Genomic DNA, 23,645 nt, shown 5'->3' on the forward strand with positions numbered 1-23,645 from the left:
GCGGGGCGGGCGGGCGCCCGCGATGTGCCACTCGGCGCCTCCCCCGCCGGGCCCGGGCTACGCGGCGGCGGGGCGGCCCTAGGAGCCGGGCGAGCGGCGCGGAGGGGGCGAGCCCGGCGTGCGAGTCTCATTGTTGTGGGGGGGGGCCCGTCGGGGCATGAGGGCGAGAGCACGGCGGGGGGGGCGGCCAGACAGAGCGAGCGAGGAGGAGGAGGAGGAGGACGCGGAGGAGGAGGAAGGAGGAGGCAAAGAAAAGAAGCGGCGGCGGCGGAGGAAGAGGAGGAGGGGGCGAGGAGGCGCGCGGCCCCCCGCTCCCTCCCTCCCCCCTGACCCCCGACCCCCGCCGGCCGGCCCCCCGCCCCAGCCCCGGAGGGAGCTCATGGGAGTATGAAGGAGATGGTAGGAGGCTGCTGCGTATGTTCGGACGAGAGGGGCTGGGCCGAGAACCCGCTGGTCTACTGCGATGGGCACGCGTGCAGCGTGGCCGTCCACCAAGGTACGGGGGTGGCCCGCGGGGGGCGGCGGGACCCCGGGGGCGGCGTGCGCGGGGCGCCCCCGGCCGCGCCCTCCGGAGACCTCCTGGGGCTCGCGCGCCCCTCCCCCACCCCACCTGAAGGGAAGGGAGGCGTAGGGGGAGCTCCCCCCGCCCGGTCCTGGAAGACCGGGTCAGGCATTGTTTTCTTGCCTATTGTTCCAGTTCCGCGCCCCCCACCCTAAGTTGAGGGAGTTTGGGGAGAGTCTAGGGAGCAATGAGTGAACTCCCCGCGCCCCACACCGCGGGTGTCGGGGCTGCCCGGGGAATGTTTACCTGCGAGGTGTCCCCTCCCGCCCGGTTATTTTGGTCCCGGCTCCGGGAGGAAGAGGTCAAGGGGGGGGCGTCATCCCCCCTCGCTTCCGGATAATGGGAGGAGCGGACTTGGAAAGGGAAGAGAAGGGTCCCAGGGGAGAAGGGACTCTTAAAATCCGCCAGGGAAGAGCTAAGGATAGGAGAGAGGTTGTGCAGGGGGCCGGAATCGAGAAGAGGGAGGCTTGGAGTTTCCCCCAACAGCACATGGTTCGGGAGTTAACTCCTTGAGGAATCTTGCCGAGGGCGCAGGCTGGCATCTCCCGCCTGCCTGGCACAGGCAGCCGGGCCCCCCCTTCCTGGGACATCCCTGAATGCTGTGGCCCGGGGCTCTTCCCGCCACACTCCTCTCGGTTCCCAGCACCGCACCTGCCCTCAGCCTTGACTTTTAACCTGACTCTGTGATACTTAGAGGTAGAAGATGAGGTCCCTAGACCCCCTACTTCTCCGCCTCGTCCCTCACTGGCCCTTTAAGAAATCCCCCCGCCCACAGCAACAAAACGTGTTTGACGGTCGTGACTGTTGTCCCCTCTGGTTTTCTCTATTCCTGATGCTGATGGCTGGTTCGGGGAAGCAGCTGGGAAACAAGTCCAGAAAGGGCGTGGGGGGAGGATCTTCTAGAAGTTTAAGGTCAAAGACTCAGACTTCCCGCCCTGTTTGAAGTGCTTAATTGTGTGGTTGAAGGCTGGTGTTGTGCGGTTGGGCAGTCCTGCTGTTGAGTGACCCACCCCTAGACTGGGGAGCAGTCCCCACTGCTGGAACTGGCTCTAGTTCTTTGGAGTCACCGCCTTCCCCCAGTTACCCTGGGAAAAAGCCACTGGCTGACAGCTTTGCTCAGCGACTGTCCTCCCCACCCTCAGCTTGCTATGGCATCGTTCAGGTGCCAACGGGACCCTGGTTCTGCCGGAAATGTGAATCTCAGGAGCGAGCAGCCAGGGTGGTGAGTTCCAGACTGCCCCTCTCCACTCCCCGGCCCCTCCCACACACCTGAGCGTCTCCGGTTGAGCTAGGGTACTCTGAGGCCGAGGCCGAGGCCGAGGCTGGGGTAAGATTTAGCTCTGTCACACAGACTTCCTGTTTCCTGCACACCTACCTCCAACCCCATCTCTGCCTCACACTCATCCCTCCCTCTGCCCCATCTCAGGCATGGGGCTTTGGTTTTTGTCTGTTTGAACTTTTGTATTATGGGAAGTTTCCTACTCATATGAAAGTAGAGGGAAAACTATAATGAATCTCATGTCCTCTTCCTCATTTTCAAGTTACCAACTCACGGCCAATCCCGTTTCCACTGTAGCCCCATCCATCCACCCTAGAGCTTAGCATTTCAGCCTGGGACCCCTTGAATGTGTTCAGGGAGGGCCCAGCTCAGCAGATCCCCCAACCCCTGTGCACTCTTGCATTGGCAGAGGTGTGAGCTGTGCCCACACAAAGACGGGGCATTGAAGAGGACTGATAATGGAGGTGAGGCAGGCTCATCTGCTGAGGTCAGCAAGGCCCTCTGAGCATGGTCTGGGAAGGCAGGAATGGACTGGGTTGGGGTGGAGGCCGGGTTTCCTTTCCCTGGCTGGCGCTGGAATCTGATGGGAAGGCTGTGGAGGAGGGAACAGTCTGCAGCGTGGGGTCATGAGGGGTGGAGTCTCTGGCTTGCCATCTGCAGCTGAGGCCACCCCCACACTGCCCCAGGCTGGGCACACGTGGTGTGTGCCCTCTACATCCCCGAGGTGCAATTTGCCAACGTGCTCACCATGGAGCCCATCGTGCTGCAGTACGTGCCTCATGATCGCTTCAACAAGGTCAGCGGCCCCCCACCGTGTCCCCTACCAGTTCCCTCCCATCCATGGGTTCCTCCAACGCCCTCTTCATCCAGTGTAATTTGATTCTGTCCAACCAGCACTGAAAGGGAACTTGGGAGGTGGGTAGGTAGCTACCAGTGAACCACCCTTCTGTTGACAGACACACTCATGCTCTGGCACTCAGGTGAAGTAGTAGGCTCCCCTGCAGTAGTTCTGCCAGAGGGTAGACCTTCACAGGTATTTCATTCATTCATTCGCTGGACACATTTTATTAAGTGCCTACTATGTGCCAGACCTGGTGCAAGGTAGCTGGCACACGCTGTTCTGTGCTGATCAAGACAGGTGTGCTGCCCGCTCAATGGAACGCAAGTTCTTGCATGCGAAGACTATAAATATCAGTAAAAAGGCAAAGTAAATGCAATTTGTGATAAATGCTGTGAAGAAAATAAGACACTAAAATAAAGACCTGGTGGGGGCTTACTTTAGACAAGATGGTAAAGGAAGGAGACGTTTAGGCTGAGACTTGGGGCATGAGAAGGAGCCAGCTTCCAGGAGGGTGAGGGTCCCCAGGTTCCAGGCAGAAGAAAGTCTGGGCAGAGGTGCAGAGGTGGGCATAAGCTCCCTAGTGAGCAAGACAGACAAAGGCCTTGGCCTTTCAGAGCTCACCATCCAAGGACTGTGCTACCCAGCATGGTAGCCGTTGGCCACACGTGGCTACATAAATTAATCAAAATTAAAAGCAGGCTGGGTGTGGTGGCTCACACCTGTAATCCCAGCACTTTGGGAGGCTGAGGGGGGTGGATCACCTGAGGTCAGGAGTTTGAGACCAGCCTGGCCAACATGATGAGACCCCCATCTCTAGAAAAATACAAAAATTAGCTGGGCATGGTGGTGGGCACCTACAGTCCCAGCTACTCGGGAGGTTGAGGCAGGAGAATCCCTTGAACCCAGGAGGCGGAGGAGGTTGCAGTGAGCCAAGATCGTGCCACTGCACTCCAGCCTGGGCGACAGAGGGAGACTCCGTCTCAAATAATAAATAAACAAAAATTAAATACAATTTAGAATCTAGTTCCTCAGTCACACTAGCCTAGTTCAAATGCTTATAGCCCATGTGACTGGTGGCATTTGTCTTGGACAGCGCAGACCATAGAGCGTTTTCATCACTGCAGACAGTTGTGTGGGATAGCACTGATCTAAGACTGTAGAGAGCAAATGGAATGGAGGGGATGGCCTAAGGACCATCAGTAGGACAGGGGCTCCCTGGAGGAGGGGACGATTGCACTGTGTCCTGCAGACCTGTTACATCTGCGAGGAGCAGGGCCGGGAGAGCAAGGCGGCCTCGGGAGCCTGCATGACCTGTAACCGCCATGGATGTCGACAAGCTTTCCATGTCACCTGGTGAGACCCCTGTCCCACCCCCCACCCCCCAGGTTTGTCCTGGATGGCCACTGATCAGGCTCATCCTAGCTGCTGTCCCTTTGATGGTGGTGGCAATGCTTTCTTTGGATGGTCTTGGCTTCGCCTCAGCAGGGGGCCAGGAGGGTGGGAGGAAGGTGGCTTATCTGATCTGTGGCCTCAGCCGTCTCAGGCTGCCCTCTCTGGTTAGTGCCCAAATGGCAGGCTTGCTGTGTGAGGAAGAAGTGCTGGAGGTGGACAATGTCAAGTACTGCGGCTACTGCAAATACCACTTCAGCAAGATGGTGAGTCCCGGTGGCCAGCACATGAGTGGGTCAGTCAGCTGTGGTGAGATGGTTAGAGGGCATGGGCTCTGGGCCAGGCCAGTGCCTGGTGCTAGGAGGACAGAGAGGGAAAGAACCCAGTCCCTGCCCAAGAGGAGCTCTTCATTCGATGAGGAATAAAGTACAGCTTCAGGTGTGTGGATCAGAGCTGGACCAAGCAGTCTGTCCCAAAAGACAAAGCTCAGACCCTGCCTGTCAGAGTCTAGGAAGCTTCAAGGAAGAGGTAGCATTTAAGCTGAGTGGAGGTGGAAATCAAAATAAGAGCCAACATTTGTGTGGGAGGCAGCATTTACTATGCCTCTGCCTTAGGACAAAGTTCCTGCCATGTGTTACTTTGTGTGGTCCCCCCACCAACCCTAAGAACTAGGTGTGCTATATTTTCCCCATTTTACAGATGAGTAAACCAAGACTCACTGAGGTCATATAACTTACCTTGCAGCTGGTAGGTGGGATTTAGAACGGGCAGCCTAATTTGAAAACTCCTCAGGAGCCTGCCAAACAGAGAAACGAGTCCCAGGCAGAGGGACTAGCATGGACAAAGTCCTGAGAGGAGGAAGGGCATGGGTGAGCAGCGGGAGAATGGGGTGTTTGGTGGGGAAGAGACAGGAGATGAAGTGAGAAAGCAGGGCCCGAGCTGGGCTTGCTTCTGCCCCAGGCTTCAGGGGTCCAGGGGGAGGCTGGAAAGGGTGCTACTCTGTGTCTGTGTTTGTGGAGAGACTTGTGTGTCCCAGAAGCTGTGAGGTATTTTGGAGCAGTTGGCTGCAGCTTGGATCTACCCCCGAGCCACAGGCTTGTCAGGCCTGTAAGCGGGAGAGTAACATGATCAGATTTGTTTTTTAGGAAGATTACCCTGGCAGCCGCTGTGAGGCTAGATCAGAAGGGCTGAGGCTGGTGGCCGGGAGACAGCTGCGAGAAGGGGGATGGAGGGGTGAGGCTGGATGCTAAAACCATTTCTAGGGAGACTTGCCTAATCGTGGGAGTGGCTGAGAAGTAGGAGTTGGGGGTGACATTTAGGATCTAGGCTCTAGACACTGGGTAAATGGAGCTTGAATACCTGGGGGTGCCATGAACAAGGGGTACAGCTGGCTTCTGTAGGGGGAACACATGTCCTGATTTGCCCCAGACAGTCCCAGTTTATACCTGTTGCCCGGTGTAATTATTAATAGTTCCCCTGTTTCATTTTTGAAAGTGTCCAGGTTTGGATCACAAGTTACATGGTCACCTTGGTTTCAGGGTTTGATGATAACTTAGGACAAGGTAGCGAGCTTGGTTTGGTTTGCAGGAGGCGCCATGTGGAGACATTTAGATTTGGTGGATGTCAGACTCCTGGGCAGGGTGTAGTGGCAGCTCCAGGCTTATAAGGCTGGGGCTGTAATCCCAGGTTGTCCACAAGGATAGATCAGGTGGGCCACGAAAGAGGGGGCCTTGCAGGGTGTGGGGCTCTGCAGGTAGGAGCTGTGTCCAACACTGGGGAGCTGCCCACTGGTCAGATAAGGCCTGAAATTAGCCCTTGGGTTTGGCAGTTGGGAGGTAGCTGGTGACCTTAGAGGGAGCAGCTATAACCCCGGGGAGGGTGGAGCCATCAGGCTGGGTCTGTAGTGAAGGGGATGGGGGAGGCAGTCCCTGGCTGGGAGGAGACCCAGCATGTGGGTTGTTTGGGTTGTGTTGATGTTTAACTTCCCCCCTTTTTTCAAGTTAAGGGCAGCATATCCTTTGGGACAGGAGCAACCACTGTGTTTGGTGGAGGGGAGGGGCCAGGAAAAAGGAGAAGGGGGTGATAGCTGAGCCAAGTGTCTGGAGGGAGGATTGGATATGGAGTGCAGGGGAGCACGCGCTCCCCATGAGGGTCCCCTGCATGCCCTCTGCTCCAGGGAAGGAGGTAGAAACGGGCCGTGGCCCAGTCAGCCAAGAGGGCACCATGGAGAGAATGAAAGACCCGGGCCCCAGTCTCACCTCCAGGTGGGCCTTGCTGGGGCCCAGTCGAATCCTTGCCTCTTCTGGGCCTCAGCGGTTGACTCTGCACATTGGACGAGCCAGCTGGAACCCTCTAGGATTTTCAGGCTGGGGAACGCCCTTCTGCTGAGCAGAGCATCATAGAGGACATGAGGTCCTCTTAGTGACAGATGGGGCACATGGGGCTGACCCCCAGGATCAGGATCCTCTAACCTTCTGGAAGTGTTCCCTAAGCCTGTGAGAGGAGGGTTTGCGATTTCTCTCAAATCTCTCCCCCAGAAGACATCCCGGCACAGCAGCGGGGGAGGCGGAGGAGGCGCTGGAGGAGGAGGCGGCAGCATGGGGGGAGGTGGCAGTGGTTTCATCTCTGGGAGGAGAAGCCGGTCAGTGTCACCATCTACGCAGCAGGAGAAGCACCCCACCCACCACGAGAGGGGCCAGAAGAAGGTAGAAGCCCTCCCCCACCTGCCATCATTCCCACACGGGGACTCGGAGATTCACAAACATGGCTCAAGAAGCCATCATGAGGTGCCCTTAAGGTCTTGGCCCTGCCTTCTTCCTTCCTCTGAGGCCACTGAGGGCAGGAGGGGGCTGAAGTGAAACCGGGTGGGTGAGGTGGGAGCTTGGCTTCCCTGTGGCTGTGTTAGTGGTTCCTCTGGGTCCTCCCCATGACATCACAGTGTCCCCTAAGCCCTAGACATATGGCTCTGCACGTTGCACACGTCTCCGCAGTCCAGCCATGTGCCACCTAGTTTGTAAGTGCTCATGCCTGCGTTCCCTCGTGCCACATAGCACAGCGTGCCCTGCTCCTGTCCCCCTGTGCAGCTGTGTCCCAGGTGGACACCCTTGCAGGTGTGTGTGTTCACGCGCGTGGTGCTCTGTAGCACTGGTGTGATAATGGGACAGGCTATTTTTAGCAGGCGGGGCCGGGGGAAGGGCTGTTGGCTCTCAGGAACTTGCCTGAATCGCTCCTGCCCAGCCCATTATCCAGCCCTCCTCAGGGAGAGATGGTGCCCACAAAACCCCATCCCTGAGAGGGTGTCAGCTCCCCATACCCACATGTCATGTTTATCCTTGCCCAGACAGCCCCCCAGCACAATATCTAGTCACCTCTCCCTCTCCAGAGTCGAAAGGACAAAGAACGCCTTAAGCAGAAGCACAAGAAGCGGCCTGAGTCGCCCCCCAGCATCCTCACCCCGCCCGTGGTCCCCACTGCTGACAAGGTACTGCTGCCCACCTTCAGGAGGGATGGTGCGTGGGTCTGGGGTGGCAGAGGGAGGTGGGGGCGAGAGGTTGGTGAGCCAGGGACCTGGGCACCCTCCCCACAGCTTCAAGTTAATGCCACTCCCCTCCCACCCCATACCCTCTACTCCCTCTTCCAGCCTAGAAGGGGCCGCCAATCACTGACCAACCATGGGATTAGAGGTTTGGGGTGCTGACTGCCAGATACTCCCATCTGCCTCTGTCCAGAGGGCCTCAGCCCTGGGCTCTTGTCTGCAGAGAGTGGGGGATGGCACTCAGGCCTGCTCTCCAAGTTCTAGGGCCTGTGTCCCCAGAGATCAGTAGAGGACATCCCCTCCGCCCCATCAGGAGGACACCCAAAGCTTGTCACCCAACCCAAATCCCACTCCATGCAGGTTGGAGGGGCTGAAAGTTCTGACCAAGGTGGCATGAGGGGCAGTCCCCTGGACAGTATCCCGAAACTCCCACTCATCCCACCGTTCCCATCAGGGCATGGTATGTCAGGCCTGTCTCCAGAAATGGGCAACATCTGGATGAGCCATAGGCAGGCCCTACCCTAGGCCAGGGAATTACTAATCCAAGCTGGAACAGCCCTCCCTGCTCCCTACAACCTGCCCTCCCCATGGAAGGAGAACCTGGGAGGGTTGGGGGAGATAGAGAAACTGCTCCCTCCTGTCACCATTATTGCCCATTCACCTCCACCCCACCTCAGACGGTTGGCAGAGCTCTGGGCACCTTAGCAGGAGGCTCAGGTATCAGGTTTCCAGGGTGATGTTGCTGTGGCAACTGCCCCAGTAAACCTCTCCCCTGCTTCCCAGGGCTCACCTGGAGAGCTTGTCATTCATGCCCTCTGACCTTTCCAGGGGCCTGCGGGCAGGTGGCAAGAAATGGCCAGGGATCTGGGAGTTTTTCCAGTAACTGGATGCCCCTTGGACATGCCAGAGAACTCTGCCCATCCCCCTCCACTCGCCCCAGCACTTCGGCTACCCTTCCCCCCAGCCTGTCTCTTCCCTTACTCTCAGAACCACATCTGGCTCCCTTCAGAACTCCAGCTGTTGAAAAGAACAAAGAGGAAGACAGAGACCAGGACTCTGCCCGGGAGGGGCAGTGCAGGGTGGCTCTCGTTTCCGGTCCAGCCTCCATTCAGCATTTATCTGTTCAGCACGATTAACTGCATACCTGGTCGCTACTAGGAGGAAAAGGGCCTTCCCTGGCAGCAGCCTGAAGCACGAACGAACTCACGGCATGCCAGGCTGTGTTCTAGAACCAGGAGATGGAAGGCATATGGAGATTAGTTCATTTAATACTCAAAATAATCCAATTAGGTTGGAAATTTACGAACCCCATTTAATATATGAAGATGATGGGGCACAGGGAGGTTAAGTAATTTGCCTAAAAGCACACAGCTAGTAAAGTGGTAGAGCTGAGATTCCAATGCAGTCTGGCTTGAAGGCTTGTGCTCTTCACCTGCCCACAGCACTGTCTCTGCAGCTGCTGCCATCGGACGTCTCATCATTTATTGACCCTATACCATGTATCTGGCATCATGCTGCATCCAACTCACCACATATGCATAGTGCTCCCCGTAAAGACACTGACAGTCATCGAGGTTGAGACTTTGCACAGTATAACATGGCGGTGAGGCCAGGCGCGGTGGCTCATGCCTGTAGTCCCAGCACTTTGGGAGTCCGAGGCAGGTGGATCACCTGAGGTCAGGAGTTCGAGATCAGCCTGGCCAACATGGTGAAACCCTGCCTCTACTGAAAATACACAAAATTAGCCAGGTGTGGTGGCTGGTGCCTGTAATCCCAGCTACTTGGGAGGCTGAGGCAGGAGAATCACTTTAACCCGGGAGGTGATTGAAGGTTGAAGGTTGCAGCAAGCCAAGATTGCACCATTGCACTCCAGCCTGTGCAACAAGAGTGAAACTCTGTCTCAAAAATAAATTAAGAAAAAAAACATGGCGGTGAAGGGTAGAGCCCACCAGGCTCATACCTTGCTCTGCCGGACTTAGAGCCCACACTCCTTCAACCACCACCCTGCCGCTCTCTGGTTTCTGGTGCCTCAGACAGGACAGAACATTTCAGTGCAGAGTGGCAGCTGTTGACATGTGGTCATGTGTGCACAGTTCTCTGGAAATAAGGGGACAGAATGTCTTGTTCCACCTGAGGTATTTAGGGAGGCTTCAGGGAAGAGGGACTTCTAAGCTGGATTTTAAGGGATGAGAAATTTCCCAGGAAGAGTAAGGATAGGCTTTCCTGGCAAACGCTTAGTGTGTGCAATCTCAGGTTGTCTAGGAAGAGCATGCGGTGGTCAGAGAATGGGTGGAAAGCCAGGGGGCTGAAGTTTGGAGTAGTAGCTGGAGGGCTCCAGGATGGCACCAGAGAAGCCCATTCTCCTGTGGGTCCTTCTCTGCCTCGCCACTTCCAGCATAGGTCCAGCCTCCTTAGGCACCTTAAGTATTCAATGAATGAATGGACCAATGAGTAAATCTCTTCAGACTCGGACTGTTTTCATCTCCCTCTCGGCTTCCATCTTCCCTGCCTAAGGTGAAAGACAGACACCTTGTGTTCAGTGAATTCCCCTCTGCCTTACACCCAGGAGTGCCACAGCTGCCTCCCCATATCCCTGGTCTAGGAGCTCCCGGCCACTCGCTGCCCGGAAGTCCATCACGAAACTAGCTGTGGGCTCTCCCAGTTGAGCGAGGTCCTGTGCCCTCTTGCTTCACTCCCACATCAGGATCAGCACAGGCCCAGGCAGCTGGTGTTGAACCTTCCTCTCTCCTCTCCTTCAGGTCTCCTCCTCGGCTTCCTCTTCCTCCCACCACGAGGCCAGCACGCAGGAGACCTCTGAGAGCAGCAGGGACTCAAAGGGGAAAAAGTCTTCCAGCCATAGCCTGAGTCATAAAGGGAAGAAACTGAGCAGTGGGAAAGGTGTGAGCAGTTTTACCTCCGCTTCCTCCTCTTCCTCCTCCTCTTCCTCCTCCTCTGGGGGGCCCTTCCAGCCTGCAGGTGAGTGTGGGCATCCGGGAGGAAGCTGGGAGCAGGGACTGCCTTTTGTCCTGAGCTTTTCTGGCAAGGGAATTTGCATATTGGTTTTGCATCTCATTTACTTCTACATTGGTTCAGGATAAAGATGGGGAATCCCCTCCTCTCCAAACCTGCCCCTAAACCTTTCCTTCTTGAGCCAGAACTCTCCTCCTCTCCCCTTCAGGGGCTACCCCACCAACCTCATAACAGTATTCCTTATCCCCTACATTTGTGCTGCAAGGTACAATTTTTCAAGCACCGCTGTTAACATTATCTCCTATAATCGCTACAGTCATCTAGTGAGGCCAGTAGGGTGCGAGTTACTCTCCCCCATTTTATTACAAGTGGGAAAGCTGGAGGGGTCGGGGGTACTCATCCCAGGACACAGACTGTGGCAGAGCTGAGACAGGAAATCAGGCATCCCCATTCGTGGACGAGAGCTCTCTCCCGCCAGTACACGCGGGAGTGGGAGGGAGTGCGGGGATCTGGGGTCCAGCTGTAACCGTTTTCCCTCTGTGCACAGTCTCGTCCCTGCAGAGCTCCCCTGACTTCTCTGCATTCCCCAAGCTGGAGCAGCCAGAGGAGGACAAGTACTCCAAGCCCACAGCCCCTGCCCCTTCAGCCCCTCCTTCTCCCTCAGCCCCCGAGCCCCCCAAAGCTGACCTTTTTGAGCAGAAGGTGGTCTTGTCTGGCTTCGGGCCCATCATGCGCTTCTCCACCACCACCTCCAGTTCAGGCCGGGCCCGGGCGCCCTCCCCTGGGGACTATAAGTCTCCCCACGTCACGGGGTCTGGGGCCTCGGCAGGCACCCACAAACGGATGCCCGCACTGAGTGCCACCCCTGTGCCTGCTGATGAGACCCCTGAGACAGGCCTGAAGGAGAAGAAGCACAAAGCCAGCAAGAGGAGCCGCCACGGGCCAGGCCGTCCCAAGGGCAGCCGGAACAAGGAGGGCACTGGGGGCCCAGCTGCCCCATCTTTGCCCAGTGCCCAGCTGGCTGGCTTTACCGCCACTGCTGCCTCACCCTTCTCTGGAGGTTCCCTGGTCAGCTCCGGCCTGGGAGGTCTGGCCTCCCGAAACTTTGGGCCTTCTGGGAGCTTGCCCAGCCTGAGCCTGGAGTCCCCCTTACTAGGGGCAGGTTAGTGACCCCTGGGGACAGAGGGCATTTCAGGGCCCAGACAGTCTAGTGAGGAACAGAGCTTACACATGCACTTAGAAGGAAATGGGATGGATACCGCTCCAAAAGATAGAGCACAGAGGAGACAGTCACCTGCAAGACATCCCCCTCTGCATGCCTGGAGTGGAAAGGATTGGGGGCAGATTGTCAGAAGGTTTTACCAAGTTTTGGGAGAGAGATTAGAAAAGCTAGGAATTCCCTAGCCCTCGGCAGGGCAGTTTAACAAGCAGGCGCAGCAAGCAGATGTCACCCAGGCAGGAAGTGACATCTTTGCAAAAAGAGGGTTAGACTGGGGCATGTAGCCAGATCCCGGGGAGCACTGCAGCTGGGGAGGGGCTGTCACGGCCACCTGGCTGAGCAGGAGTCTGGGATGGAGGGTAACCGCGTGCTTCCCTCTGTCCTTGTGCCTGCAGGCATCTACACCAGTAATAAGGACCCCATCTCCCACAGTGGCGGGATGCTGCGGGCTGTCTGCAGCACCCCTCTCTCCTCCAGCCTCCTGGGGCCCCCAGGGACCTCAGCCCTGCCCCGCCTCAGCCGCTCCCCATTCACCAGCACCCTCCCCTCCTCCTCTGCTTCTATCTCCACCACTCAGGTGAGGCCTGACTCCTGGAATCCTCCTTCCCTGGGCAGGTTGGGGACAGACTGACAGAGGACCCCAGCCTTCCATGGGAATTGGAGCAACTGGGCTGAGTTGCCATCAGACCTCCCTCCGGGCTCTGGTCCCCTCTGCTCCCCAGCACACCCAGCCCCCTGCACCCCGGTACACACAGTTGTGCCCTAGATCCAGGAATAACCTCCAGGGGATTCTACCTCCCTCCCTTAGGTGTTTTCTCTGGCTGGCTCTACCTTTAGCCTCCCTTCTACCCACATCTTTGGAACCCCCATGGGTGCCGTTAACCCCCTCCTCGCCCAAGCTGAGAGCAGCCACACAGGTATGTGAATATCTGACCCCCTCTCCCCTTTCTTCCCAAAGGTCTGACACCCATCACCTGCATGTGACCCCAGAAAGAATGGGAGAGCTTTCTGGCTGCCCCCTCCCTCTGGCCATTGCCCTCCCTGCAAAAACAAACAGGCCGGGTGTGGTGGCTCACGCCTGTAGTCCCAGCACTTTGGGAGGCCGAGGCGGATGGATCACCTGAGATCAGGAGTTCAAGACCAGCCTGGCCAACATGGTGAAACACCGTCTCTACTAAAAATACAAAAATTAGCTGGACGTGGTGGTGGGCGCCTGTAATCCCAGCTACTCCTGCCGAGGCAGGAGAATTGCTTGAACCTGGGAGGCGGAGGATGCAGCGAGCCAAGATCGCTCCATTGCACTCCAGCCTGGGCGATAAGAGCAAAACTCCGTCTCAAAACAAACAAAATTCCAGCGCGGTGGCTCCCGCCTGTAATCCCAGCTACTCAGGAGACCAGCCTGGGCAACGTAGGGAGAACCTGTCTCTTAAAAAAAAAAAAAAAAAAAAGCCACACACAGCAAACCAGGGTACACTTTCACGTTAGAACCCAGCGGGAAGGCAGGGCAGGGCAGTTACTGCTCCGTCTCACAGAAGAAAAAGGCAGAGATGGAAGACTTGCTCAAGGCAGGAAATGGCAGACCCAAAGCTCGGATTCTGTTCTCCTGACTCCAAGCCCAGTGTTTTCACCGGTGTAGCGTGCTCCCCCTTGGCTTCGTAGTGTGTCCTTGGGATCAGCGCTTACGGAGATCTCAACCTCTCCGGTTATTTACGAGTTAAGGGGGCGGGTCACAAGCTCCCCGCCCTCTCCCTGGAGAGTCAGCCCAGCCCCAGAAAGCTGATTGGTGCGGGGAGACCACCTGTCAGGCTGGGAGGCGGGGCCTACAGCCAGGCTGCCGACTCAGGTAAGCCTTAAAGGGGACAAATATGATTCCACGTTTAAGAAGGACAGAGTAGGGTGATATATTTGTTAAAACTCAGATCAGGATTCTGTGGCCCAAGGAAGAGTTTTAGTTTTGCCTCCTGATTAGGGATCTGATGAATGTAAAAAGTCATACAGAGCTAATTATGATTAATAGCTGCAGTCATTAAGGGCTTGCTACATGCCAGCTAAACCCTTCAGGTAAACACTTCACATTTATTACCTTCTTTTAATCTTAATAACAGTCACTTCAGAGAGGCTGGTTAGGAGCCCAAGGTCACAAAAGTTGATGTCAGGTTTAAGTTCAATCCAGGTCTGTCTTGACCTCAAATTTCTATAACTCTGAAGATCCCAGGAAAGGAACTGGGTGGTGGATCTGAAAGAAGCCAGACAGTGGAGCCTTCAGCCCAGAGGAGGAAGAGAGCAGATGCCCGGGGTTTGCCTCCCAGGGGCAAGGTTTCCGAGCCAGGGCCCTCAGCGCTGGCCTTGAACTGCCAATCTGGGGTTGGGGATTCCTGGGGAAAGGGGTCTGCAGTGAGGTCCCAATCCCATATCCACCTCGGGGGCGGGGACCCTGAGGCAGCGACCAGTCCTCCACGCTGATCCCAGCCTTTCCTTCTTACAAGAGCCAGACCTGGAGGACTGCAGCTTCCGGTGTCGGGGGACCTCCCCTCAGGAGAGTCTGTCTTCCATGTGAGGGAAGGGGCAGCTTGGAGGGAGGGGCTGGGGGCAGGAGGGACACCTGAGGGAGGAGGGACGGAGAGACCGGCGCCGGGCTGGAACCCCTGGGGGATACGGGGGAAGGGCCAGAGGAGCCTGGAGTGGTCGGGTCGACTGAACCCAGGTTCCCTCTGGCCGCAGGTCCCCTATCAGCAGCCTCCCCGCACTCTTCGACCAGACAGCCTCTGCGCCCTGTGGGGGCGGCCAGTTAGACCCGGCGGCCCCAGGGACGACTAACATGGAGCAGCTTCTGGAGAAGCAGGGCGACGGGGAGGCCGGCGTCAACAGTGAGGAGGGGTGGCGCCGGTCGGGACGCCGGCCCTAGGGCCCCAACAATCACCTTTCTCCCCGAGGTCCCCAAGCTTCTTTAAGGTTCCGCCCCTAGGCCCCGCCCCAGCCTTGACTCTCGGCCACCCCGGGCCTCACCTCCCATCCCTGCCGGGCCACGCTACCGGCCCTAGTCCCTCTGCGCCCCACCTTTGGCCCTCGTGGCCTCCGGGCCCCGACCTTACCAAACCGCAACTTCCACCCTTCTCTCCTGACCCCTGTGGCCTCGACCCCAGCCTCAGGCTCCGCCCCAGGGCTTTACACCTGTGGCTCCCCAAGTCCCGCCTCTCTTCTCAGAGCTCACCTGTGTCCCTCGTTAGGATGGCGCCTCCTTTTAAAGGGCTGAGCCCTGGCTCCCCTCCAGGCCCCGCCCCCAGTCCCCTGGCCCCGCCTCCGCCCCCTCGCCCCGCCCTCAGGTTCCTCGCTCTCGCCGCAGTCGTGGAGATGCTGAAGGCGCTGCACGCGCTGCAGAAGGAGAACCAGCGGCTGCAAGAGCAGATCCTGAGCCTGACGGCCAAAAAGGAGCGGCTGCAGATTCTCAACGTGCAGCTCTCTGTGCCCTTCCCTGCCCTGCCTGCTGCCCTGCCTGCCGCCAACGGCCCTGTCCCTGGGCCCTATGGCCTGCCTCCCCAAGGTGAGGGGATCCCGCCCAGCCCGAGAGAGAGGCCCCTGCCCTGAAGTCCGGACTGGCCCTGACTGCAGCCTGTGACATCCCTCCCACAGCCGGCAGCAGCGACTCCTTGAGCACCAGCAAGAGCCCTCCGGGAAAGAGCAGCCTCGGCCTGGACAACTCGCTGTCCACTTCTTCTGAGGTGGGCGCTGCAAGGAGCGGGGCAGGAAGGAGGGGGAGACTCAAGGCTCTCCTGGTCCCATCTCTTCCCCGCAGCTATTGGAGGCTGGGCAGTGAAGTGACTGACTGAGCAATTGATTGATCCGTTCAGTCCTCCCTTAATCAAGTAATATTTATGAGGTGCTCACTTAGTGCCAGGCATTGGCTAAGCAATCAGTGAGCAAAATCGGCACAGCGCTGCTTCTGAAGATAGGCTACCCCAAGCAAAGAAGGAGTCATTACAAACTGGGAGACATGTTAGGGTGGAGAGAAATTGAGGGCTGTGACAGAGAACGGCGGAGGGCTGCTTCTGTGGATAGAAAGTGGTTAGGGTAAGGCCTCTTTGAGAAGTATTTGTGAAGGGTTTATTATAGCGCCTCACACAAAATAATTCCTGTGTAATTGGTGGCGGTTGGAATAGCAGTTGCTATTGTGTTGTGGTTATTACTGGAATCCAACAAACCGGGTTCTTGTTCTCTCTCTGCCATTTATTAACTGTGTGACTTGGGCAGTAATAATCATAATAATAACCAGCATTAATTGCACACTTGCCCTTTGTTATGCCCTATGCTAAGATTTTTTAAAGCATTCATTTAGTCTTCAAAGTAAGCCTATGCAATAGGTACTACTATTACCCCCCAGCTTATGAGTGAGTAAACTAAGACAGGTTGAACCCAAGGTCACCCAAGCCATTGGATTGTGGACCTAGGATTTGAACCTGAGCCTTTCACTTCAGCTGTAGTGCTTTTGCCTGCAGAGTTACTTAACCTATGCAAGAATCAATGGCTTCACCCATAAAATGAGAATAGCAAGATAGCACAGGTCAAGCCCTCAGCCCAGGATCTGGTTCACCAGATGGTCACCACCATCATCATTGTCCATTATTAAATGAGGATGACGAGGAGCACTGGGCTCCCAGGAGGGGGTCAGGAAACATGATTCGTGAAGATAATTTGGATTCTTAGCCCTCATCCCTGGACCTTGCTTCTTCCAGGGTGCCTGGGGGTGAAGTGGGGGTTGCTGTGCTCTGTGAGAATGCTGGTGGGTGCTGGGCCAGGGGCCAGAAAAGTCATGCTGGCCCTCTGACCCCTCCCTTCCCCCTCCCTCCCCAGGACCCACACTCAGGCTGCCCGAGCCGCAGCAGCTCGTCGCTGTCCTTCCACAGCACGCCCCCACCGCTGCCCCTGCTCCAGCAGAGCCCTGCCACTCTGCCTCTGGCCCTGCCTGGGGCCCCTGCCCCACTCCCGCCCCAGCCGCAGAACGGGTTGGGCCGGGCACCCGGGGCAGCGGGGCTGGGGGCCATGCCCATGGCTGAGGGGCTGTTGGGGGGGCTGGCAGGCAGTGGGGGCCTGCCCCTCAATGGGCTCCTTGGGGGGTTGAATGGGGCCGCTGCCCCCAACCCCGCAAGCTTGAGCCAGGCTGGCGGGGCCCCCACGCTGCAGCTGCCAGGCTGTCTCAACAGGTGAGGGAGAGCTCAGCCCTGGGAAGGGGAACAGGGTGGGGGGCTGGCTCTGGGAAGGGAGGGATTTTCCCCAAAACACCCACAATCCCTAAAAGGAAAAATGGCCTCTGGTCTCACAGGGTATATAATCCTAGTCACCTCTTGGCCTGTAGGGACTCCACAGACTGTTAGACATGTGTGTCCTCTGGACGGTAGCTCCCCAGGGACAAAAGAATTGTTGACTTCCTGTCCTGCACTCTAGGATTTCCTTCTGGGACAGTTCTTCTAAATCAGACCTGTATCACTCCTGCTGCACCCTATGAGCACAGTGCTCTAAGATCGCACATCCCTGCCTTGCTTCCCCTGGGTCTGAAGGAGTCTGGGATTGGGAGCAGGAGTGTTTCCCTGGCCCTCCCCCATGGTCTGTGTGTTGTCACCCCCCCCCGCCCCCACCTCAGCCTTACGGAGCAGCAGAGACATCTCCTTCAGCAGCAAGAGCAGCAGCTCCAGCAACTCCAGCAGCTCCTGGCCTCCCCGCAGCTGACCCCGGTAATGCCCCTCCCTTCCCTGCCTCAGGGACCCCTTGGTCTGCCTGGAAGGGCTCATCTCAGAGGATCAGGGCCAGCCAGAAGAGGGCAGGAGCAGACAGAGGGAGGGGAAGCTCCAGGCTGGGCCTGTGGGACAGGGGCCGGGCCCTGTGGAGCATCCATGGGAGGTAAGGGGGATAAGATCATGCCCAGGGTCCCCTGGGCATTGAGAAAGGGCTGCTGTAATAGCCCCAGGTCGCATCCTGGTGAGAGACTCTGGAGGGCAGCAAGTCCTCAGTTATTGAGCATTTCAGTCCCAGCCCCAGAGGCATTCAGGGGAAACTCCAGGGTCTAAGCGGCTGAGCAGGTGACACCACCCTCAACCACAGCAGCTTCTTTGGGTCTGTCTCCTGTCGGGTCAGCTGAAACTACCTTTGGAGAAAAGGAGTTTTACTTTTGAAAAATAGGGAAGCAGCCGGGCGTGGTGGCTCATGTCTGTAATCCAGGCACGGGAGACTGAGGCAGGCAGATCACTTGAGCTCAGGAGTTCGAGATCAGCCTGGGCAACTTGGCAAAACCGAGTCTCTGCAAAAAATTAGCTGGGCGTGGTGGTGCACGCCTGTAGTCCCAGCTATTTGGGAGGCTGAGGAGGAGAATCTCTTGAACCCGGGAGGTGGAGGCTGCAGTGAGCTGAGATGGCGCCAATACACTCCAGCCTGGGTGACAGAATGAGACCCTGTCTCAAAAACAAAACAGGGAGTTGAAAAAATAAGAAAAATAAACATTTTCATATAAAGAAATATTAGGAAACCAATTCAGCTGGCTCCCTGTAGGGACCAGATGGAGCAGGAGGAGTAAGTTCTTAAGGTAAACTTTGATATATTATTTTGGTTTCTGGGACATTAAGAATGCTTTGCCTATTCAAAGCAAAATAAATGACTCTTAAATGATAGAAGCAAACAAAACGAAAGAGAAAGGGAATTGAAAACTTTTTTTTTTCTTTTTTGAGACAGAGTTTCATTCTTGTTGCCCAGGCTGGAGTGCAATGGCATGATCTTAGCTCACTGCAACCTCCACCTCCCGGGTTCAAGGGATTCTCTTGCCTCAGCCTCCCAAGTAGCTGGGATTACAGGCACATGCCACCATGCCCAGCTAATTTTTGTATCTTTAGTAGAGATGGGGTTTCACCATGTTGGCCAGGCTGGTCTCGAACTCCTGACCTCAAGTGATCCACAGGCCTCAGCCTCCCAAAGTGCTGGGATTACAGGCCTGAGCCACCACGTCCGGCGAATTGAAAACTAACTCCATCTCTACTAAAAATACAAAAATTAGCCAGATGTTGTGGCAGGCCCCTGTAATCCAGCTACCTGGGAGGCTGAGGCAGGAGAATCACTTGAACCCAGGAGGTGGAGGTTGCAGTCAGCCAATATCGCACCACTGTACTCCAGCCTGGGTGACAGAGCAAGACTCCGTCTCACAAAAATAAAAAGAAAAAAAAAAAGAAAAAAAAAAGAAAACTATTGACCTAGTTTAGTGTTTTTCAACTTGGGGGCGTCTGTGGTTGTCTTAGGAGCTGAGGGGTGATTCTGTGGGCAGGGCCAGAGATATTAAATACCCTGCTTTTGGCCGGCAGTGCTGCAGCTGGCAAATACCAATGGCGTGCAACCATTTTCTTGTGTAGATGGGGAGACCGAGGCTAAGTGGGAAATTCGAGACAGTACCTTGACTGTCTCACAGGCCTCTTGCCTCCTGGTTCCGGTGTGATGGGGTGGGGCCTGGCCAGGCAGGGCAGGCAGGCAGCAGGGAAGAGACCCCCAGGACTGTTGGCCAACAAGCAGTCTGCCCCCCTTGCAGGAACACCAGACTGTTGTCTACCAGATGATCCAGCAGATCCAGCAGAAACGGGAGCTGCAGCGCCTGCAGATGGCTGGGGGCTCCCAGCTGCCCATGGCCAGCCTGCTGGCAGGAAGCTCCACCCCGCTGCTGTCTGCGGGCACCCCTGGCCTGCTTCCCACAGCGTCTGCTCCACCCCTGCTGCCCGCCGGAGCCCTAGTGGCTCCCTCGCTTGGCAACAACACAAGTCTCATGGCCGCAGCAGCTGCAGCTGCAGCAGTGGCAGCAGCAGGCGGACCTCCAGTCCTCACTGCCCAGACCAACCCCTTCCTCAGCCTGTCGGGAGCAGACGGCAGTGGCGGTGGCCCCAAAGGAGGGGTGAGTAAGGGGCCCGGGGCCTTCCTGCCTCCCCTCTGAGGGATGGGTAGAGATGGATTGTCAGAAGGCTTTATCATCAGGTACCTCAGCAGGGGGAAGGAAGCAACCCCTAGGTCAGTAAAGTGCCCTGCCTCAGACCCCAGGGCCTCTGCTTGCACATGGGTGCCCTCCTGCAGGGCCAAGAAAGATCCGATCTGAGCATGGGCTCAAAGGAAAAGGACCAATTAGAAAACAGCCTTCCTCCGGGAGGACCAATTAGAAAAAGCCATTTTGTTTCTGAGCCGACCAATTAGAAAAAGATGACCCTCTGGGTAGGCCAGTGTCAGAAAGGCCCCCTCTCCCCCTCCTGAGGGCACACGGCCTTAGCTCCCACATGCCCATGCAACCCAGTGCTCTTCTGCAGGGTGGTTTCACACCCCTGCGCATCGGCCCTGGTGCGCACCCCTCAGAGCCCAGGCCAGGGGCTTCCATTGGCCCCGTTTCAGCACCCCACAGCAGCTTTCTTGGTCCAGGAAGCTGTTCTTATCTGGGGGTTAGGACCTGACACTTCCCACATCCCCGGCCTCCCTCCCTCTCTTTCCAGACCGTTGACAAAGGAGCCTCAGCCAACCAGGAAAAAGGCTAAATCCACCCTCACCCCACCTGACCCCCCAAGTGGAGGGAACAGATCCTAGCCTGAGGGGTCCTAGCCTGGAGCAGGCACCTGCGCCCAGACCCTGGAGAGCCTTGACCCAGAGCCTGTGCTGAGGTCCAGGAGGTGTGGGGAGCTCCTGGTGTTGAGGACTGAGACTGAGAGGGGAGCCCTCTCCATCTGGCCCCCTTCCCTTTACGCACTGTCCGCTTTGTGAGGCTCAGAGGAAGGACAGTCTGCAAGCCAGCCTAGGAGGTCCACCTCCAGCAAATGTTTTGGAGGTCCCCCCCGAGAGCAGAGTGGGCCATGGCAGAAGTAGGGGGTTGGTTGGACCTGTCACATGAAATGGATCAGCACTTGAATGGGGAGAAGTGGAGGGAGAGGCCCTGGGCCTGTCCCTGCGGGGAAATCTTTTATGGAAGAAGGGCTGGACCCACTTTACCTGCAGTTTCTTCCCAGCTCGGGCAGATGGCAGAAGGGACCCCTTGGACTTTTTCTCGCCATCCCTCCCCCCAGCGCAGGGGCACAAGCTGAGCTTGTAAAAGCCCACAGATGTCGGAGGCTGGAGAAGGGGCAGGAGAGCATCACACTCAGCCCCAGCCTCCTCAACCTCTTGGGGCCCCGTGATGGGGAGGAGAGGGCAGGTGCAGGGAGGCTCCGGCTTTCCTTGGTGCCCCGCCCTTTGTTTGCACTATTGGACTTAGGAGTGCCGAGGGTGGGGAGATGGAGCTGCCCGACTCAGTGTGTGAGTGTATGTGTGCGTGCATGTGTGTGTGGTGTGTGTGTATGTGTCTGTCTTCCTGTCTCTCTCCCCCTGGACCCAGGGCAGCCAAGGGCAAGGATAGGCGCAGTGGTCAGATGAAGCAGCGCCAGAGAGGGGACCTCCCAGCTCTTATTTGTACCCTCCTCACCTCACCAACTTTGGTCCCTCTCTGGGGGCATGAATGGTTAACAAACACCAGAGCAGTACTCCAATATTGGAGAGTCACTGGGGGCACAGGGCTTTGAATCAGGGTAATATCCTGCCTTCCCTACCCTGACTCCACATGGTCTCAGGGCCCCCTTAGGGCCCCCTACCCCACTGATAGCTTCCTCCTCCTTCTCTGGCACAAGGGGAGCCCCAGGGCTTGGGGGAGGGGGTAAGGTGGGGGGAAACGCCACTGCTTTTAGCAAAAGCCTCCCTCCCAGAATTAGCCAGCTTGCCTCCTGCACCCCACCCCCACCAACCAGGGGAGCCACTAAGCTAACAACTGTCCCCTCACCCACCAGCTATTTCCCCAGGGTAGAGTGGGCAATTCTCACCTTCAAAGAGTCCCCGCCTGCCCAGGCCTTTGGCACAGAGGCTGAGTGGACAGTCAGGAGAGAGGCAAGAGGCAAGGCGAAGCCTGTGTCCCTGTTTCAGTTGCACTGGGGTTGGAGCCCAGGGTAGGGGTTTCCAGCTTCCCCAGGTTCCGGCCTTGTCAGTCTCTTTGCATGTGTGGATTTTTCTGTGTGTGTTTCTGTTTGGGTTTTTGTTGTTGGGTTTTTTTTTTTTTAATAAAGAAAAGAAGATGTGTATATTTTTGGCAAAGACAGAAACGTAGTGCAGATATATTTTTGCCTGTGCTGCTCAACTGTTTTTTTTTTCTGATACTGAAAATAATATTAATATTCCTGTTGATAAGACTTTGTAAGATGTTAGGGAGCTGATAATGGAGGGGGGTGGGAATCCTTCAAAGGCAATTTCTTAGGCACTTGCAAGGGCTTGGGGGAGGGGGAGGCACTTGTGATGACCTCAGAAATACTTTTTATTAATGCTAAATATGTTAGAAAGAAATAATAGAATTCAGCATTTTATTCATCTTAATCTATTAAGCTGTATAACTCCCTGCCCCAAACCACTGAAAAGAAAAGTAACCTTCAGGCCAGGCGCTGTGGCTCACGCCTGTAATCTCAACACTTTGGGAGGCTGAGGTGGGCGGGTCACCTAAGGTCAGGAGTTCAAGACCAGCCTGGCCAACATGGTGAAACCCCGTCTCTATCAAAAATACACAAATTAGCCGGGCGTGATGGCACGTGCCTGTAATCCCAGCTACTTGGGAGGCTGAGGCACGAGAATTACTTGAACCCGGGAGGCTGAGGCTGCAGTGAGCCGAGATTGTGCCACTGCACTCCAGCCTGGGTGACAGAGTGAGACTCTGTCTCAAAAAAGAAAAAAAAAGTAAATTTCAGAGATTCTTAGAGGAGTTGCTCATTCACACCCACGCCCTTGCCCAAGGCTGGCCCACTTAGAGCGAAACTTAACTTTTGTCTGGATGGGAAGGGAAGTAAGTCTACCCCGAGGTTGCCATGTTGAAGAGTGAGAGGTCCAAGTGATTCTGTGCATTGAAACCAAGACACCCCACCCCCGACCCCGGCCCAGAACACTTCTTCCCTCCCTCAACCCAACCCAAAGCCTGGGATTCTCATCTCCAAGTGTCTGTTCTCCAACTTTCCCAAGCTGCTTGCATTCCCCAGACTGGGCTACTGTGGCGGTTAGGTTCGATTTGAAGACAGGGCCCAGGCTGGGTATGAATGGGTGCAGCCCTCTTCTCTTCCCCCGTCTCTCATGAGAGAGGTAGTGGCGTTTCCTTCTCAGGGAGCTTCAACGGGAAAGGTCTCGAAAGCTTCAGGAGGAGCAGAATACCAACGCAGGGGGATGGCTGTAATGATCTCACCCTCTCCTAACCTCAGTCCCTTTTTTGAGAGTGACTTTGGATGGTGGAGGGTGGGAAGGGACCCAGATTTGTAGATCTCTTTGTCTGGGGGAGGGGAAGGATGTGGTTTGCAGAGCGGAAGCAGAGTTTGGAAACGCATGAGAGCAGAGCTTCGTGTGTTCCCACCCTCAGTGAGGAGGTGTGAGTGGGTGAGTATGTGGAGTCGGGTGTTCCCACCCTCAGTGAGGAGGTGTGAGTGGGTATGTGGAGTCGGGTGTTCCCAGCCTCGGTGAGGAGGTGTGAGTGGGGGTGCATATAGAGGCAGTGCCTGCTGTGGGGTCACAACTGGTGCATGCCAGCGCTGAAGGGACCTGTCTTTAGGGGTCATTTCAGCTAGCTCCTCCCATCACAGATGACAGCTCCAAGCCTAGAAGGGGCTCAGTGACAGGGCCAGGACCAGCCCTCAGGACTGTGGCTCCTGGCCCTTGGTTCCCCTGCCCCACAGCATGGTCTCCACATGGCTGGCTGGCTGTCCCTGTGTGTGTGACACACGGTGTGAGTGCAGGGCTATGCCCGGGGTGGGAGGGTATCTGTGGCACTGACTGTCTTAGCTCAGAGCTGGTGGATCC

General features: G+C 56.6%; 1 protein-coding gene across 7 annotated transcripts; it reads left to right on the forward strand.

Annotated features, from left to right (window-relative positions):
- The first annotated feature begins 6 nt into the window (after positions 1-6).
- Positions 7-21,919, forward strand: MLLT6 (MLLT6, PHD finger containing). Of its 7 annotated transcripts, none has more exons than XM_063628909.1 (20): positions 7-496; positions 1,705-1,784; positions 2,251-2,305; positions 2,528-2,637; positions 3,932-4,035; positions 4,244-4,337; positions 6,609-6,857; positions 7,454-7,552; positions 10,366-10,504; positions 11,124-11,738; positions 12,191-12,372; positions 12,604-12,712; positions 14,282-14,348; positions 14,517-14,662; positions 15,139-15,336; positions 15,426-15,514; positions 16,644-16,993; positions 17,431-17,521; positions 19,354-19,710; positions 20,294-21,919. In XM_063628909.1, the coding sequence occupies exons 1-20, from the start codon at positions 388-390 to the stop codon at positions 20,333-20,335; spliced, it is 3,285 nt and encodes a 1,094-aa protein (XP_063484979.1). In that variant the 5' UTR covers positions 7-387; the 3' UTR covers positions 20,336-21,919. The 7 variants fall into 7 exon arrangements, with proteins under 7 accessions (XP_063484979.1, XP_063484977.1, XP_063484976.1 ...); XM_063628907.1 differs by having other exon boundaries at positions 6,612-6,857; positions 10,366-10,582; XM_063628906.1 differs by having other exon boundaries at positions 8-496; positions 10,366-10,582.
- Positions 21,920-23,645: the final 1,726 nt, after the last annotated feature.

The sequence above is a fragment of the Symphalangus syndactylus genome, chromosome 20 (genome assembly GCF_028878055.3).
Source record: "Symphalangus syndactylus isolate Jambi chromosome 20, NHGRI_mSymSyn1-v2.1_pri, whole genome shotgun sequence".
NCBI classification, from domain to species: domain Eukaryota; kingdom Metazoa; phylum Chordata; class Mammalia; order Primates; family Hylobatidae; genus Symphalangus; species Symphalangus syndactylus.